This window comes from Pongo pygmaeus, chromosome 19, assembly GCF_028885625.2.
Source record: "Pongo pygmaeus isolate AG05252 chromosome 19, NHGRI_mPonPyg2-v2.0_pri, whole genome shotgun sequence".
Lineage (NCBI taxonomy): Eukaryota > Metazoa > Chordata > Mammalia > Primates > Hominidae > Pongo > Pongo pygmaeus.
Window position 1 is genome coordinate 1,616,948 of NC_072392.2, and position 16,532 is coordinate 1,633,479.

General features: G+C 46.0%; 2 protein-coding genes across 6 annotated transcripts in view; one reads left to right on the forward strand and one right to left on the reverse strand.

Moving 5' to 3' along the window:
• The window catches only part of SMYD4 (SET and MYND domain containing 4), a 50,042-nt gene extending 47,599 nt beyond the window's left edge, over positions 1 to 2,443 (reverse strand). Inside the window, exons 1-2 of one of the 5 annotated variants that reach the window (XM_054459757.2) lie at positions 2,312 to 2,443; positions 271 to 416 (exon numbers count right to left, since the gene is read on the reverse strand). In XM_054459757.2, the coding sequence (XP_054315732.1) occupies positions 271 to 404 (134 nt within the window). In that variant the 5' untranslated portion in view covers positions 405 to 416; positions 2,312 to 2,443. The other 4 variants (XM_054459755.2, XM_063655721.1, XM_054459758.2 and 1 more) reach the window with 4 other exon arrangements.
• The window catches only part of RPA1 (replication protein A1), a 67,405-nt gene continuing 53,201 nt past the window's right edge, over positions 2,329 to 16,532 (forward strand). The window contains exons 1-4 of the mRNA XM_054459762.1: positions 2,329 to 2,577; positions 14,350 to 14,400; positions 15,452 to 15,530; positions 16,105 to 16,213. Coding sequence (XP_054315737.1) covers positions 2,545 to 2,577; positions 14,350 to 14,400; positions 15,452 to 15,530; positions 16,105 to 16,213 — 272 coding nt within the window. The 5' untranslated portion in view covers positions 2,329 to 2,544. The remainder of the gene's footprint in view (positions 2,578 to 14,349; positions 14,401 to 15,451; positions 15,531 to 16,104; positions 16,214 to 16,532) is intronic.

Consider the following 16,532-nt stretch of genomic DNA (forward strand, 5'->3'; position numbering starts at 1 on the left):
TAGAAACGAACCAGGAAAAGTACTTCAGGCATTTTCCATCAAAAAGAGATATTACCGGGCCAGACATGGTGGCTCACGCCTGTACTCCCAGCACTTCGGGAGGCCAAGGTTGGAGGACTGCTTGAGCCCAGAAATTTGAGACCAGCCTGGGGCAACATAGCAAGACTCAATCTTTATTTAAGAAAAAGAGAGACAGATTACTTCAGAGCAAATGACAAAATAGAACATTTTTCAGCTCACAATTCCCTTGTTAAAGCTTGATTTACTTACTGAAGAAGTGAAGAGGAGTGAAGAAAGATATCCCTCAAGGTCTCTGCTGTAGAAATTGTGACCTGAACAGACGTCGGGAGTGAAGCCCACTTTTGAAGCAGATATGATTTCCACTCATCCACAGGCAGATCCATGCTGCTTTTGATCTATAAAATGAGTAAGAAAACAGGAATCTTACAAATGCACAATTTTAGAAAATCAAGAGTTCAGCCAGGTGCGGTGGCTCACGCCTGTAACCCCAGCACTTTGGGAGGCCGAGGCGGGTGGATCACGAGGTCAGGAGATGGAGACCATCCTGGCTAACACAGTGAAACCCCATCTCTACTAAAAATACAAAAACATTAGCCGGGTGTGGTGGCGCACACCTGTAGTCCCAGCTACTCGGGAGGCTGAGGCAAGAGAACTGCGTGAACTGGGGAGGCAGAGGTTACAGTGAGCTGAGATCGTGCCATTGCACTCCAGCCTGGGCGACAGAGCAAGACTCTGTCTCGAAAAAAAAAAAAAATCAAGATTTCATTCAAGGAAGCCTGAAGCAATAAAACCAATTCTTGTGGTCTTTTCCTCTAGTTTATATGCTAAGGAAGTATCTATATTCTCTTACAGCAATTCACTCAACATCCTTCCATTCAGAAGTATTTACTGAAAGACTACTTTGTCACAGGCACCATGCAGGTGATGGTTATACAAAGACGAAGCTGACTAGATAGCTACCATCCGTGTCCTCTTAGATCCTCTAGTGTCTTTTTTTTTTTTTTTTTTGTGAGGCAGAGTCTTGCTCTGCTGCCCAGGCTGGAGTGCAGTGGCACGATCTCGGCTCACTGCACCCTCCGCCTCTCAGGTTCAAGCAATTCTCCTGCCTCAGCCTCCTGAGTAGCTGGGATTACAGATGCGTGCCACTACGCCCAGCTAATTTTTGTATTTTTAGTAGAGACGGGGTATCACCATGTTGGCCAGGCTGGTCTCGAACTCCTGACCTCAGGTGATCCGCCAGCCCGGCCTCCCAAAGCGCTGGGATTACAGGCGTGAGCCACCGTGCCCGGCCTGATCCCTCTCTAGTTTCTCAAGTCTGAAACCTGAGACACATCCCAGATTTTTCTTTCTCACCCACCCCAGCAACTATTCAATTAACAAGGTATTTCTCTCTCTTACATAGTTCAGCATTCGGATTAAGTCCTCACCATCTCGTCTGGCATTCTTCCTAGAGTGTCATAATTAGTGTCCATGCCATTGGCACCACTCCCCACTTTCAATCCAGCCTCCAACACTGAGACAGAAGTCAGTGCTCTGCCTTAAATTCATCGACGCTACTCCAAGCATACCGGGAAGCCCAGGACAAAACCGTCCTTACTTGACCCTTGGCTGACTTTCTAATTCTCAGGTGTCACTTACTCCTCTGCACCCTTGCATACTGAACTACTCATTGCTATCCCTGGCTTGCCAAGCTATTTCATCTCTCCAATGTTTTGGCATAGGCTAGTCATGCTTTCCGGACCAACCCTACCCTGGCTTATGGAGTCCACCTGGAAAATTCCCACACGTTCTTCGACTCGGCTCAAATGGCACCTCCTCCGGGAAGGCGTCCCTGATTTCCCAGCTGTGATTCCAACACCCGTGGGGCCTGTACCACGTCTACCTGGCGGTGGGGTTACTCACGGCATAAAGTGCCCCCACACACTGTCCTCTTCTCCAAGGACGGGGGCCGGGTCTGATTCCCTTTCGGGGACACACCCGACCCCCTACCGCCACGGTGCCAAGCTCAGGGCTTGGCTCGGGCGGGAAGTCAGCCCCGCGTTGCTGGAGGAACCGGGTCACTGCTGCGACCCTATTTAGCAGCTGAGGTCTCAAGGAACAGCTTTAACCTCCTCTGGGATACCAACCCGTGCACTCGCCAGAGACCGAGGCGAGAACGCCTCGAGAGCCGCTCAGAGGCGCCGGGAACTGGGCCCCGGACTCCCTCCCAGCGCCCGCGCAGCTCCTGGCGCGCCCCTTGACGCCCCGCTCCGCCCCGCACCGCCCCGCACCGCCCCGCACCGCCCCGCACCGCTTCCGACGACCAGCGCCAGGCCTCGCTTGGGACCACGGGTGGGTCACGTGGGCCGCGCCTCGGCCAATGCGGCGGCTGCGCAGCGCCCGGGCCCGCCCCTGAGCCGCGCGCACGTCGGGGCGGGAGCGGCGCGCGCAACTTCTCGGGCCAATAACTGCGCAGCGCGCGGGACCCGGGAGGGGAAGCTCGAGCTGTTGCGGGGTCCGCGCGGAAGTCTGGGCGGTGGAGCCATGGTCGGCCAACTGAGCGAGGGGGCCATTGCGGTGAGGAGGTGCCGGGGGCCGGGCCGGCGGTCTGGGGTGGCTGCGGCCCCGAGCCTCGCGGAGTGGAGAGGGGGAGGGGAGCCCGGGGCGACGGGGAATGAACGCGAGGGGAGGAGATGGCGGGGGGCGGTGGGGACCCGCCGAGCTTCCTTCTAGTGTCATCACCCCCTCTTCAAAGCATTCTTTCGATCGTCTTTAAAACATGCTCACATTTTTCCTACTTAAGAACAAACTAAATAAGCGCTTGCCTTTCTCTACATCTTCCACCTGCGGACACTTTCTGTCTCTTCTCCTTTCCCCACCCACAGCCAAACTTCTTGTCTGGTTTCAGCCACTTCCTTTCCTCGCCTCTCATCAACTCTTTAACCCACTCCAGTCATCCCCTTGATCGCTGTAGAAAACGCTGGCTGAAGGTACCAGTGGACTCCAAGTTGCTAAATCCAGCCCTTTTCCGTTTTCAGCTTACCTGAGTTCTCAGCAGCGTTTGCGCTGGAGCCCTGCTTGCTTCTGGTCACACCCTTTTCCTTGGGTTTTAGTGGCTCAGCTTGGCAGGTCTATCCCCGTCTTATTTGCAGGCCCCTCTTTGTAAATTTTTGTTGAATCAAGGCTCCCTCTAGGCCCTCTTGACTCCCGAGGCATTTTTTTTTTTTTTTTTCCTCCAGCCTGGGCGACAGTGAGTGTCGCTCAGGCTGGAGTGCAGAGGTGCGATCTCGGCTCACTGCAACCTCCGTCTCTCGGGTTCAAGCGAGTCTCCTGTTTCAGCCTCCCGAGTAGCTGGGACTACATGTGTGCGCCACCACACTCGACTACTTTTTGTGTTTTTATTAGAGACTGGTTTCATCGTGTTGGCCAGGCTGATCTCGAACACCAGACCTCAAGTGATCCGCCCGCCTCGGCCTCCCAAAATGCTGGAATTACAGGTGTAAACCACCGCACCCGTCCCCAAGGCAATTCCATTGCCATCTATTAACGTATGTCAGTTGCTCACAAATTTCTTTGTACTGAGCCACCTTTACTCTAAAAGACAAACTTCTGTCATCTGTCTGCTTCTTCCATGCTTCAGAGGGTTTTAAGTTCATTATACATATCCCAAAGCAAATTCTTTATCTTTCTAAGTCTGGGCCTCTTGATCCCTCTCTCCACGGATGGCACCATTATCTGTTCAGTTCAGTGCTAACCAGAAATTGAGAAATCATTCCTCCTACATTATCCATCACCTGGGCGTCCAGACCCTCACTAAGTGAAGTGTATTTTACCTCCGCGTAGATCTATCAAGTCCACCGGCTTCTCTCCATCCATGCTGGCACCATCATTTTTTTTGCCTGAGCTGCTGACTTCCACTCAGCATACCTTCCTGCCACTATTCCCATCCATGGCATACTCTCAGCCTACCTCTCCAGTCACCCCCACATTTTTTTTTAAATTTAGATTTCTGGTGTATTCCATACTCCTAACTTCTTCCATGGGGCCTTTGAACTTTTTTTTTTTTTTTTTTTTTTTGAGATGGAATCTCGCTCTGTTGCCCAGGCTGGAGTGCGGTGGCGCCATCTCGGCTCACTGCAAGCTCTGCCTCCCGGGTTCAGGCCATTCTCTTGCCTCAGCCTCCCGAATAGCTGGGCCTACCGGCACCCGCCACCACGCCCGGCTAATTTTTTGTATTTTTTAGTAGAGATGGGGTTTCACCGTGTTAGCCAGGATGTTCTCGATCTCCTAACCTTGTGATCCTCCCGCCTCGGCCTCCCAAGGTGCTGGGGTTACAGGCGTGAGCCACTGCGCCCGGCCTTTTTTTTTTTTTCTTTTTTTTTGAGGCGGAGTCTCGCTCTTTCTCCCCATACCCCCCCACTACCACCCCAGGCTGGAGTGCAGTGGCACAATCTCGGCTCACTGCAACCTCTGCCTCCCGGGTTCAGGCAATTCTCGTGCCTCTGCCTCCAGAGTAGCTGGGATTACAGGCATGTACCACCACACCCGGGTAATTTTTTGTATTTTTAGTAGACACGGGGGTTTCACCATGTTGCCCAGGCTGGTCTCGAACTCCCAACCTCAGGTGATCCACCCGCCTCAGCCTCCCAAAGTGCTGGGATTACAGGCGTGAGCCACCGTGCCCGGCCCTGAACATTCTTTTCCTTCTTCCCACTGCCTGGGTGGTTCTTCACTCTTCCCCACACTGGCAAACAGTATCTTCATATCTCAGCTCATTTGTGACTTCCCTTACTAGGCTAAATCCCTTTGAGACCCCAATTCCTGTTCATTCACTTATTGATTGATTTATTTTTTTTCTTTTTGAGATGGAGTCTCGCTCTGTTGCCCAGGCTGGAGTGCAGTGGCACGATCTTGGCTCACTGCAACCTCTGCCTCCTGGGTTCAAGCAGTTCTCCTCCCTCAGCCTCCCAGGTAGCTGAGATTACAGGAGACTGCCATGATGCCCGGCTAATTTTTGTATTTTTAGTAGAGATGGGGTTTCACCATGTTGGCCAGGCTGGTCTCGAACTCCTGACCTCAAGCAATCCACCTGCTTCGGCCTCCCAGAGTGCTGGGATTACAGGCGTGAGCCACCGCGCACAACCCCATTCACTTAGTAGATGCATGTCTTGAGGCAAGATACTAAACTGTTTCTTTTCTGTAAAATGAGGGCAATGATATCTATTGCATAAGGTTAGTAGGAGGATGGAGTGAGTTATTAAATTTAAAGTGCTTAGCACACTGATGCATAGTAAATGCTCAGTATTTATGTTACTTATTAATAATTACAGATACAGTTTTATGTTTGATTTATCAGTTTCTTTCTAACATTTTAAAATTATTTTTGTGTTTGTTTGTTTGTTTGTTTTGAGACAGAGTCTTGCTCTGTTGCCCATGCTGGAGTGCAGTGGCACATTCTCAGCTCACTGCAACCTCTGCCCCCGGGTTCAAGCGATTCTCCTGTCTTAGCCTCCCTAATAGCTGGGATTACAGGTGCCCACCACCACACCCTGCTAATTTCTGTATTTTTAGTAGAGACAGGGTTTCGCCATGTAGGCCAGGGTGGTCTTGAACGCCTGGCCTCAAGAGATCCGCCCACTTGACCAGGCGCGGTGGCTCATGCCTGTAATCCCAGCTACTTGGGAGGCTGAGGCAGGAGAATCTCTTGAACCCGGGAGGTAGATCTAGGTTGCGGTGAGCCAAGATCGCACCATTGCACTCCAGCAACAAGAGCAAAACTCCATGTCAAAAGAAAAAAAAAAAAAGAATGGTTCTTCACTTTTAAAAAGACTGATCATGGGCCAGGCGCAGTGGCTCATGCCAGTAATCTAAGCACTTGAGGAGGCCAAGACAGGTGGATCACTTGAGGTCAGGAGTTCGAGATCAGCCTGGTCAACATGGAGAAACCCTGGTCTACTAAAAATACAAAATTAGCTGGGTGTGGTGGCATGTGCCTGTAATCCCTGCTGCTTGAGAGCCTGAGGCAGGATAATTGCTTGAACCCGTGAGGCGGAGGTTGCAGTGAGCCGAGATTGCACCAGTGCATTCCAGACTGGGTGACAGAGTGAGACTCTGTCTCAAAAAAAAAATAAAGAATGATCATGGAGATATTAAATAATTTGATAAGTTCTTTTTTTATTTTTTAGAGATGGGGTCTGACTCTGTTGCCCATTCTAGTCTCAAACTCCTGGGCTTAAGCGATCCTCCCGCCTCAGCTTCCCAAAGTGCTGTGATTACAGGTGTGAGCCACTGCACCTGGCCATGTTTTTAATACTCAAAATTTTATAAACCTATTTACAGTGTAGGTGAAGTATGTTGTTCATAAATGAAGAATGAAAGTTTCACACGTGTTTGTGATGATGGAATGAGTTGGAGAACCTTTGTTGACTTTGATTATCAGCTAAAGCAGGTATCATTTTCGTTCAAAAGACGCAGGCCACAAAGGGTACGCAAATACCACACAAATGTGGAGGCATTTGGGCGAGAGTCACATGGTAAAATGAGAGATGATGCGTGGAACTCTTGTGGTAAACAGAATAAATAGCATTTGTGTCTTAATTATAGAACGAAAGGGGAAAGGAACTAATGTTTTTGACTATTTCTAATGTGACAGATGCTTTAATAGTCAGTACTTGAGTAACCCTGGAAGATAACTATTTATTGTACTCCCATTTTACAGAGGAAGGAAGTCCAGAGAGGTTAAATAATGTGTCCATGGGGTAAAGATTTGAACACGTGTGCCCTTGAGTATTAAATTTGTTGCTTTATATACTTACTAGGGATTTTTTTTTAAAGGGTCTCACTCTGTTGCCCAGGCTGGGGTGCAGAGGCGCGATCTCACTCACTGCAACCTTCACCTCCCACATTCAAGCGATTATTTTGCTTCAGTCTACTGATGACAGATGTGTGCCACCATGCCCAGCTAATTTTTGTATTTTTAGTAGAGATGAGGTTTCATCATGTTGGCCAGGCTGGTCTTGAACCCCTGGCCTCAAGTGATCTGCCTCGGCTTCCCCAAATCCTGAGATTATAGACTTGAGCCATTGCACCTGGTCATAATTTTTTTTAAACGACAGAGTCTTGTCCTTTGTCTCTCAGGCTGGAGTGCAGTGGCATGATCATAGCTCACTGCAACCTCCAACTCCTGGGCTCAAGTGATCCTTCCACCTCAACCTCTTGAGTAGCTGGGAGTACAGGTGCATGCCACCATGCCCAGCTCATTTTTTTTTTTTTAATTTTGTGTAGAGATGGGGTTTCGCCATCTTGCCTAAGCTGGTCTCGAACTCTTGGTCTCCAAACAGTTCTCCTGCCTTGCCTACCAAGTCTTTGGGATTATAGGCATGAGCCACTGTGCCTGGCCTTGTCCCTTAAAATGAGTTATCCATTTGTAAACAGCTGATTTCCTTGGAGCATTGTCCCCATATACTTTTCTTTCATAAGTGATCTCATCCTTCTTCCACCCAAGCTTCCCCTTGAATTTGTTGTTTGTTGTTGCTTCCATTGTAGCAGAATTCATGTTGCTCTGATAGGGGCTCTTTTCAGATTGATGTCTTATCCTTCTTAGTACCTCAAACTAGGTCTTGTTCAGACATAACAAGTTAGTATGAGTTTATTTTAGTGCAAAAAATTTTTGAAATGCATGCACAGTTTTTTCATAGTGCATATTTTTCATGTACTTTTTGAATTCCCCTCATACATGCACGTGGTTTTAAAATCAAACGGAATAGAAAGGTGTTTATGGCCGGGCATGGTGGCTCACATGTGTAATCTCAGCACTTGGGGAGGCTAAGGCAGGAGGATCCCTTGAGGCCAAGAAAGAGTTTGATACCAGGCTGGGCAACATAGCAACATCCTGTCTCTATTTCATTTAAAAATAAGAAAGAAAGAGGTGTTTAATGTAATTACTGACCTTCTGCCCTACCTTGTCCAGTACCGTTCCCCAGAATAACTGCTTTTTAGAAAAATAACTGTCATTGACATTTCACTTACGTATAGTAAATTGCACCTTTTTTTTTTTTTTGAGACAGTTTCCTTTTGTTGCCCAGGCTGGAGTGCAGTGGTGTGATCTCAGCTCACTGCAACCTCTGCCTCCCAGGTTCAAGCAGTTCTCATGCCTCAGTCTCCTTAGTAATTGGGGTTACAGGTGCACGCCACCACGCCCGGCTAATTTTTGTATTTTTAATAGTGATGGGGTTTCACCATGTTGGCCAGGATGGTCTCGAACTCCTGACCTCAGACGATCCGCCTGCCTTGGCCTCCCACAGTGCTGGGATTACAGGCATAAGCCACCATGCCCGGCCAAATTGCACCTATTTTAAGTGTACAGCTTGATGAACTTTGACAAATGTGCGCACCCCTGTAACCACATTGCCCCGGTGGAGATATAGAATACTTCCATCAATGCACAGCTCCTCCTGCTTCTTCCCCACCTCCGTCCTCACCCTAGGCAACCAGTGTTCTAGTTTTGCCTTTCCTAAGACTTCATATAAATGGAATCAAATAATATCTATCCTTTTGTGTCTGGCTTCTTTCAGCAATTTTTTTTTTTACCCCCAGAGGTAGGGTCTCTGTCACCCAGGCTGGAGTGCAGCGACACAGTCATGGCTCACTCCAGCCTTGACCTCCTGACCTCAAGAGATCCTCGCACCTCAGCCTCCTGAGTAGCTGGGACTACAGGTGCATGCCACCACTCTTGGCTAATTAAAAAAAAATTTTTTTTTTTCGAGACACTGTCTTGCTCTGTTGCCAGGCTGGAGTGCAGTGGCGCAATCTCAGCTCACTGCAACCTCTGCCTCCTGGGTTCAAGCGATTCTCTTGCCTCAGCCTCCCGAGTAGCTGGGATTACAGCCGTGCGCCACCATCCCCAGCTAATTTTTGTATTTTTAGTAGAGACGGGGCTTCACCACGGTGGTCAGGATGGTCTCGATCTCTTGACCTCGTGATCCACCCACCTCAGCCTCCCAAGGTGCTGGGATTACAGGCGTGAGTCACCACGCCCGGCCTCAAAATATTTTTTGTAGAGGAGGAGTCTTGGTGTGTTGTCCAGGATGATCTTGAACTCCTGGACTCAAGTGATCCTCCCACCTTGGCCTCCCACAGTGTTGGGATTACAGGCACAAGCCACCACTGTGGACCAAAATGGTTTTTGAGATTTACCCATGTCAATTCAGTAATTTGTACCTTTTTATTGCTCAGTAGTATTCCATTGCATGACTATAACAAAATTTGTTTATTTACTTATTATTGCACATTTGGGTTATTTTCCTCTTTTGGCTATTATAAATGAAGATGCTATGACCATTTAAGTACAAATCTTTTTGTGGAAATATGTTTTCATTTCTCTGGGATAAATATCTAGGAGTGTAATTGCTGGGTCATAGGTAATTGAATGTTTAAAAGAAAGTGCCAAACTTTTCCAGTGTGATTATGAGAATTCTAGTTGCTCCATATCCTTGCCAGTCATCAGTCTTTGATTTCAAGTATTCTAGTGAACGCGTAATGGTATCTCACTGTGGTTTTATTTGTATTTCTCTGGTGACTAATGACATTGAGCATCTTCGTGAGCTTACTAGCCATTTGTATATCTTCACAAAAGAAGTGTCTGTTCACTTCTTTTGTTCACCTAAAAATTGGGTTTTGTGCTTATTAATGAGTTGTAAGAATTCTTTATTCTTGGTAGTCTTTTGTTAAATATAAATATTATATATATTTTCTCCCCATCTGTGACTTGCCTTTTCTTTTTTGAAATTTTGTTTTTTTGAAGTGCACTTTTAAATTTTGACAAAGTCCAAGTTATCAGGTTGTGTTTTTTTGTTTGTTTTTGTTTTGTTTTTTTGCAGAGTTGTGTTTGTGTGTCCTAAGAAATCTTTGCTAGGGTGGGTGCGGTGGCTCATGCCTGTAATCCCAGCGCTTTGGGAGGCTGAGGCAGGCGGATCACCTGAGGTCGGGAGTTCGAGACCAACCTGGCCAACATGGAGAAATCTCGCCTCTAAAAATACAAAATTAGCCCGGCGTGGTGGCGCATGCCTGTAACCTCAGCTACTCAGGAGGCTGAGTCAGGAGAATTGCTTGAACCCAGGAGATGGAGGTTGTGGTGAGCCAAGATCGCGCCATTGCACTTTAGCCTGGGCAACAACAGTGAAACTCAGTCTCAAAAAAAAAAAAAAAGAAATCTTTGCCTATCTGACCCAAGGTCACAAATCTTTTATACTGTGTTTTCTTCCAGAAGTGTTAATAGTTTTAGCTTTGCCTTGTGGTCTGTGATGCATTTCAAGTTTACTATTTTATCTATGATATATAGATCTTTTTTTAATATAGATATTCAGTTGTTCCAGCCCTGTTTATTGAAAACACTATCCCGTTCCGTTGAGTTACTTAGTCACTTTATTTATTTATTTTTTTAATTTTTTTTTTTTTTTTTTTTTGAGACGAAGCCTCGCTCTGTCGCCCAGGCTAGGGTGCAGTGGCGTGATCTCGGCTCACTGCAAGCTCCGCCTCCCGGGTTCACACCATTCTCCTGCCTCAGCCTCCCGAGTAGCTGCGACTACAGGCGCCTGCCACCACGCCTGGCTAATTTTTTTTTTGTATTTTTAGTAGAGACGGGGTTTCACCGTGTTAGCCAGGATGGTCCCAATCTCCTGACCTCGTGATCCGCCTGCCTCGGCCTCCCAAAGTGCTGGGATTACAGGCGTGAGCCACTGTGCCCGGCCCCTTAGTCACTTTAGATAAAATCAATGGACTGTATATGTGTATCTGTTTCTGGAATGTCAATTGATTTCTATGTTGGTGCTTATGTCAATACCACATCGTCATAAACATTGCAGATTTATAGTAAATCTTGAAATCTGGCATCATAAATTCTCCAGCTTCATTTTTATTTATTTTTATTTTTTTTGAGATGGAGTCTTGCTCTGTCGCCAGGCTGGAGTGCAGTGGTGCGATCTCGGCTCACCGCAACCTCCACCTCTCGGGTTCAAGCGATTCTCCTACCTCAGCCTCCTGAATAGCTGGAATTACAGGTGCCCGCCACCACACCCAGTCAATTTTTGTATTTTTAGTAGAGACAGGGTTTCACTATGCTGGCCGGGCTAGTCTTGATCTCCCAACCTCATGTGATCCACCTGCCTCGGCCTCCCAAAATGCTGGGAGTACAAGGGTGAGCCACTGTGCCTGGCCTTCAGCTTCATTTCTATTTTTTTTTTTTTTTTTGAGACAGGATCTCACTTAGTCACCCAGGCTGGAGTGCGGTGACATACACGATCATAGTTTACTGCAGCTTTATCTCCCTGGCTCAAGTGATCCTCCCTCCTCACCCTCTGAGTAGCTGGGACCACTGCACCCAGCTAGTTTTTTTTTTTTGAGACAGAGCTTTACTGTCACTCAGGTAGAGTACAGTGGTGCCATCTCACCTTACTGCAGCCTCTGCTTCCCAGATGCAAACAATCCTCCTGCCTCAGCCTCTCGAGTAGCTGGGACTATAGGCGTGTGCCACCACACCCAGCTACTTTCTGTATTTTTTGTAGAGACGGGGTTTTGCCATGTTGGCCAGGTTGGTCTCGAACTCCTGACCTCTAGCGATCCTCCTGTCTCAGCCTCCCTAAGTGCTGATCCCTTTGCATACACTGAAGTATAGAGCAACAAAGTACCATAAAAAAAGAAAAAGAAAATGAAAACAGATGTTTGTTTGTTTTGAGACAGGGTCTTTGTCACCCAGGCTGGAGTGCAGTGGTGCAATCACAGCTCACTACAGCCTAGACCTCCTGGGCTCGAGTGATTCTTCCTCAGCTTTGTGAGTAGCTGGGACTACAGGTGTGCACCACATACCTGGCTAATTTTTTTTGAGATGGATTCTTTCTCTGCTGCCCAGGCTGGAGTGCAGTGGCACGATCTCGGCTCATTGCAACCTCCACCTCCCAGGTTCAAGCAATTCTCCTGCCTCAGCCTCCCAAATAGCTGGGATTACAGGCGCGTCCCACCACGCCGTTAATTTTTTATATTTTTAGTAGAGACAGGGTTTCACCGTGTTAGCCAGGGTGGTCTCAATCTCCTGACCTCGTGATCCTCCCACCTTGGCCTCCCAAAGTGCTGGGATTACAGGCATGAGCCACCACCTGGCTGATTTTTTATAGAGACGGGTCTCCTTATGTTGCCCAGACTGGTCTCGAACTCCTGGGCTCAAGCGATCCTCCTGCTTCCGTCTCCGAAATGCTGGGATTATAGGCAAGAGCCGCCGTATGCAGCCTTGTTGGTAATTTTCAGTGTGCAGTTCTTACATATGTACTGTTAAATATATCCCTAAATAATTTACTTTTGAAGCCCGGCACGGTGGCTCATGCCTGTAATCCCAGCACTTTGGGAGGCTGAGGCGGGCAGATCACCAGAGGTCAGGAGTTTGAGACCAGCCTGGCCAACGTGGTGAAACCTTGTCTCTACTAAAAATACAAAAATTAGCCAGGTGTGGTGGTGCATGCCTGTAACCCCAGCTACTCGGGAGGCTGCAGCAGGAGAATTGCTTGAACCCGGGCATTAGAGGTTGCAGTGAGCTGAGATTGCACCACCGCGCTCTAGCACGACAGAGCGAGACTCCGTCTCAAAAAAAAAAAAAGAAAGTTCTTTTGATGGTGTTTAAGTGGCATTTTTGAAAATTTCATTCTTCAGTTGTGTATTGCTAGTATATTGAAATACAAGTGATTTTTCCACACCAGCCTTGTGTCCTGCAAACTTGCTAAATCAACTTACTAGTTTTTATAGCTACCTTAGGATTTTCTATGTAAACGATCATATTGTCTACAAATAAAGGAAGTTTTATCTGTTCCTTTTTAATCTTTTTATTTTTTATTTTGAGAGGGAGCCTCACTCTGTCACCCAGGCTGGAGTGCAGTGGTGCGGTCTCAGCTCCCTGCAACCTCCGCCTCCTGGGTTCAAGTGATTCTCCTGTCTCAGCCTCCCCAGCAGCTGGGATTACAGGCATGCGCCACCACACCCAGCTAATTTTTTATTTTTTGGTAGAAACAGGGTTTCACCATGTTGGCCAGGCTGGTCTCAAACTCCTGAGCTCAAGTGATTTGCCCGCCTCGGCCTCCCAAAGTGCTGGGATTACAAGCCACCTTGCCCAGCCAGTTCCTTTTTAATCTTTATGCCTTTTTTTCCCTTGCCTTATTGCATTAGTTAGAACCTCTCATACCACATTGAATAAAGGTGTTAAGAGGTATATCCTTGCCTTATTCCCGATGTTAGTAGCATATTATTGTGTTTTACTGTTAAGTGTGATGGTAACCGTAGATTTTTTTTGTAGATGTCAGCTATCAGTTTAAGCATTACTTCTATGCCTAGTTTGCTGAGACTTTATAATGAATAAGTGTTGCCTTTTCTGTATCTATTCAGTTGATAATGATTTTTCTCTATTCTGTGAATGTGACAAATTACATTGATTTTTCAGATGTTGCGTAAACCTTGCCTTCCTTGGATAAATCACACTTGGTCATGACATATTATCCATTTTAGATAGTGCTGGATTTGATTTGCTATTATTTTGTGGAAGATTTTTTTTTAAACAGAGTCTCGCTATGTTGCCTAGGCTGGTCTTGAACTCTTGGGCTCAAAGCAGTCCTCCCACCTCGGCCTCCCAAAGTGCTAGGATTATAGGCATGAACCTCTACATGGGGCAGTCTTTGTTTTTTTTTCTGTCATAGTAAACCTAACATCATAAAATGACTTGGAAAGAAAGTCTTGTCTTTTCTATTTTCTGAAATAATTTATGCAAGTTTTTTGTTTGTTTGTTGTTAAATGTTAGATAGGATTCACCAATAAAGCCATCTGGACCTAGAGTGTTCTCTTTTGGAATATTTAGAATTATAAATTCAATTTCTTTAATAGATATAGAGCTATATAGATTTTCTTTTGTATCAGTTTTGATAATTTGTATTTTTTGAGGGACTTATCCACTTTATCTTGGTTGTTTAATAAAGTTGTTCCTAATACTCCCTTATTATCTCTTTAATGTATATAGGATTTATTTATCTAATTCCCTGTTAATGAGCACTAGAGGGAAATGAATGGCTGTTATGAATAACGAGTACATATGGGTTACTGGTGTTAGAGATGTACTGTTTCCTTGTTGTAAAACACGTATCTCCCTCTTATCATTTTATGATTTGTCCAGAGTGATAAACTAGACGCTTCAGCTGACAGGCTCTGAATAGGCTCTTTTAACAATCTTATCTGTATATTCCAAATACCAACTATAAAAACATGTCATTTTCATCATGATTTGAGTGCCTATCTCACACAAACCTGTTTTTACTCCCTCAGGCCATCATGCAGAAGGGGGATACAAACATAAAGCCCATCCTCCAAGTCATCGTAAGTACCTGCGTGTGTTATGTTCCATGTCAACTTCTTTAGAGTCATCGAATTACAAGTTACGTTTGATGAAGGACAGACAGATTTGTCCACTTTCGGAAACTCCCCCCCAGTCACAAAAAATAGGCCAGTCTACATCGTAACCCTGAGAGAGCAGCCAGGCTTTTTGAAAATGTTACTATGTGAGCTGCTGAGTTCTACTGTCTTTGGAGGTTCAGACTGAAGGCTTTGCCTCTCTCTGCCTCCCCACTGTTGATAGATGACTGTGGTGCTACTTGCCTTTCCTGCCCTTAGGTTTGTCTTGTTCACATTGGCCTTTCATATGACCTCCAGAAATATATCTAGTATGAACTTGTCTCCTTAACATTCTTCAGTTAACACATCATTTATTTAAAGGGTTCTCAAACTTCAGTGGGAGTTTTGAAAAATAGAAGCAGAATGACGGGCTCACGCCTGCAGGTTTTCAGTCGGCCGGTCTGATGGGTCTCTCTGCTGCACCACATGAGCTGTGGGTCAGCTTGGGGCTCTGGGTACAAGTTTCACTTCCTTTGGAAACCTGCCTCTGCTCTCTCTCAGGTGGGGATAAAGGTCTTGGCTCTGCCACCTGATCACGGACACATGTCACTTAAGTCTCTCTGCCTCCATCTCCACCCCAGTTGTTAGCCCCTTCAGGACAAGGATTCTTTTTATTCATTTTGTATTTTTAGCATGTTTGCTACACAGCACCTTGTGTATATTGGGTGCTTCATTATTATTATTATTATTTTGGTAATTGATTTTTAACCAAATTTGAGTCAAGGGTGAGAACACAAGAGTATGGGCAGCTTGTTTTACTTCCCTCTCTGTTGTGTTTAATAATGTTAGTCGAGGGAGGTTAGTGGGAAAATCATCAAATCCAATTTTCTTTTACTTGGATTTAAGTGTCAAGAGAATGGGCAGACAGTTAGTTTGTGTTGAACTAATGGCAAACCCGCTCTCCTGCCACTTCGGTTTACGTATCCCTGGGGATGGGGCAGACAACCTGGCTAATGAATCAAGTTTTCTGTCCTAGAACATCCGTCCCATTACTACGGGGAATAGTCCGCCGCGTTATCGACTGCTCATGAGTGATGGATTGAACACTCTATCCTGTGAGTATGGTGTATCCATCTAGAAATGTGTAAGTATTTAAATAGTAGAAGCACACCCAGCCCTTTGGTTGCCATAATTTGGGGGCATTCGTGAAGTCCATACTTGCTATGTACTTCCTTCCGACAGAATTGCAGCTGTCAGAGAGCATTCTAGCAATAGACTGGAGGCAGTGGAAAGCTGCCACGTAGCTTAATTAATTTTCTCTAACTGGTGTTCTGTGTTTTCTCTGATTAATTTCCCTAAGGATGATATTGACATTGAGTGAGTGCGATGGGTCAGCTGCCCTATACTTTCCTTTTCTGGGGTTTTATTTCTGTGTTGGAAGCTGTAAAGGGGAGAAAGGAGAGAATTTTTAAATGATTTTGGCCACTTTAACAAATTCACACATATAAGAGTAGCAGCAAATGTTTAACAGGCAGCAAAATACATAGTTTTTCACTCTGCAGAGTCTGACTAGTTTTAATTTCAGGAGCATATTTAAGGCATTTTTCTTTTTTAGCACAGGTATGAGTAGCTTTCAGAGTCTTAAGACTGCAGGATTTTGGAGGCTAAAGAAATCTCTGTGCTTTTCAGCTTTCATGTTGGCAACACAGTTGAACCCTCTTGTGGAGCAAGAACAATTGTCCAGCAACTGTGTTTGCCAGATTAACAGATTTATTGTGAACACTCTGAAAGATGGAAGGTATGTGGTGTGTTTTTTTCTGTCTTATTGTATTGTAGAATGGGAACGAATTTAGGAATAAAAAAGGCAATAGTGAGTTTTCAGCTAAGAATTTGCAGCTATTCGGTTAAGAACTCAGGTGTAGCTAACACATGGCACCCAAGGAGGAGAAACATGGAAACAAGTTGGAAATTTCAGAGCAGAAAATTAAAGTAGAATGCAGAAATCTTGTTATTTCTAATTTCTTCAGAAGCGGCGTTTTTAGGATTTCCTCCAAAAGGATCTTATCTTTTTTGTTTGTTTTCGGTAGAAACGGGGTTTTGCGATGTTGCCCAGGCTG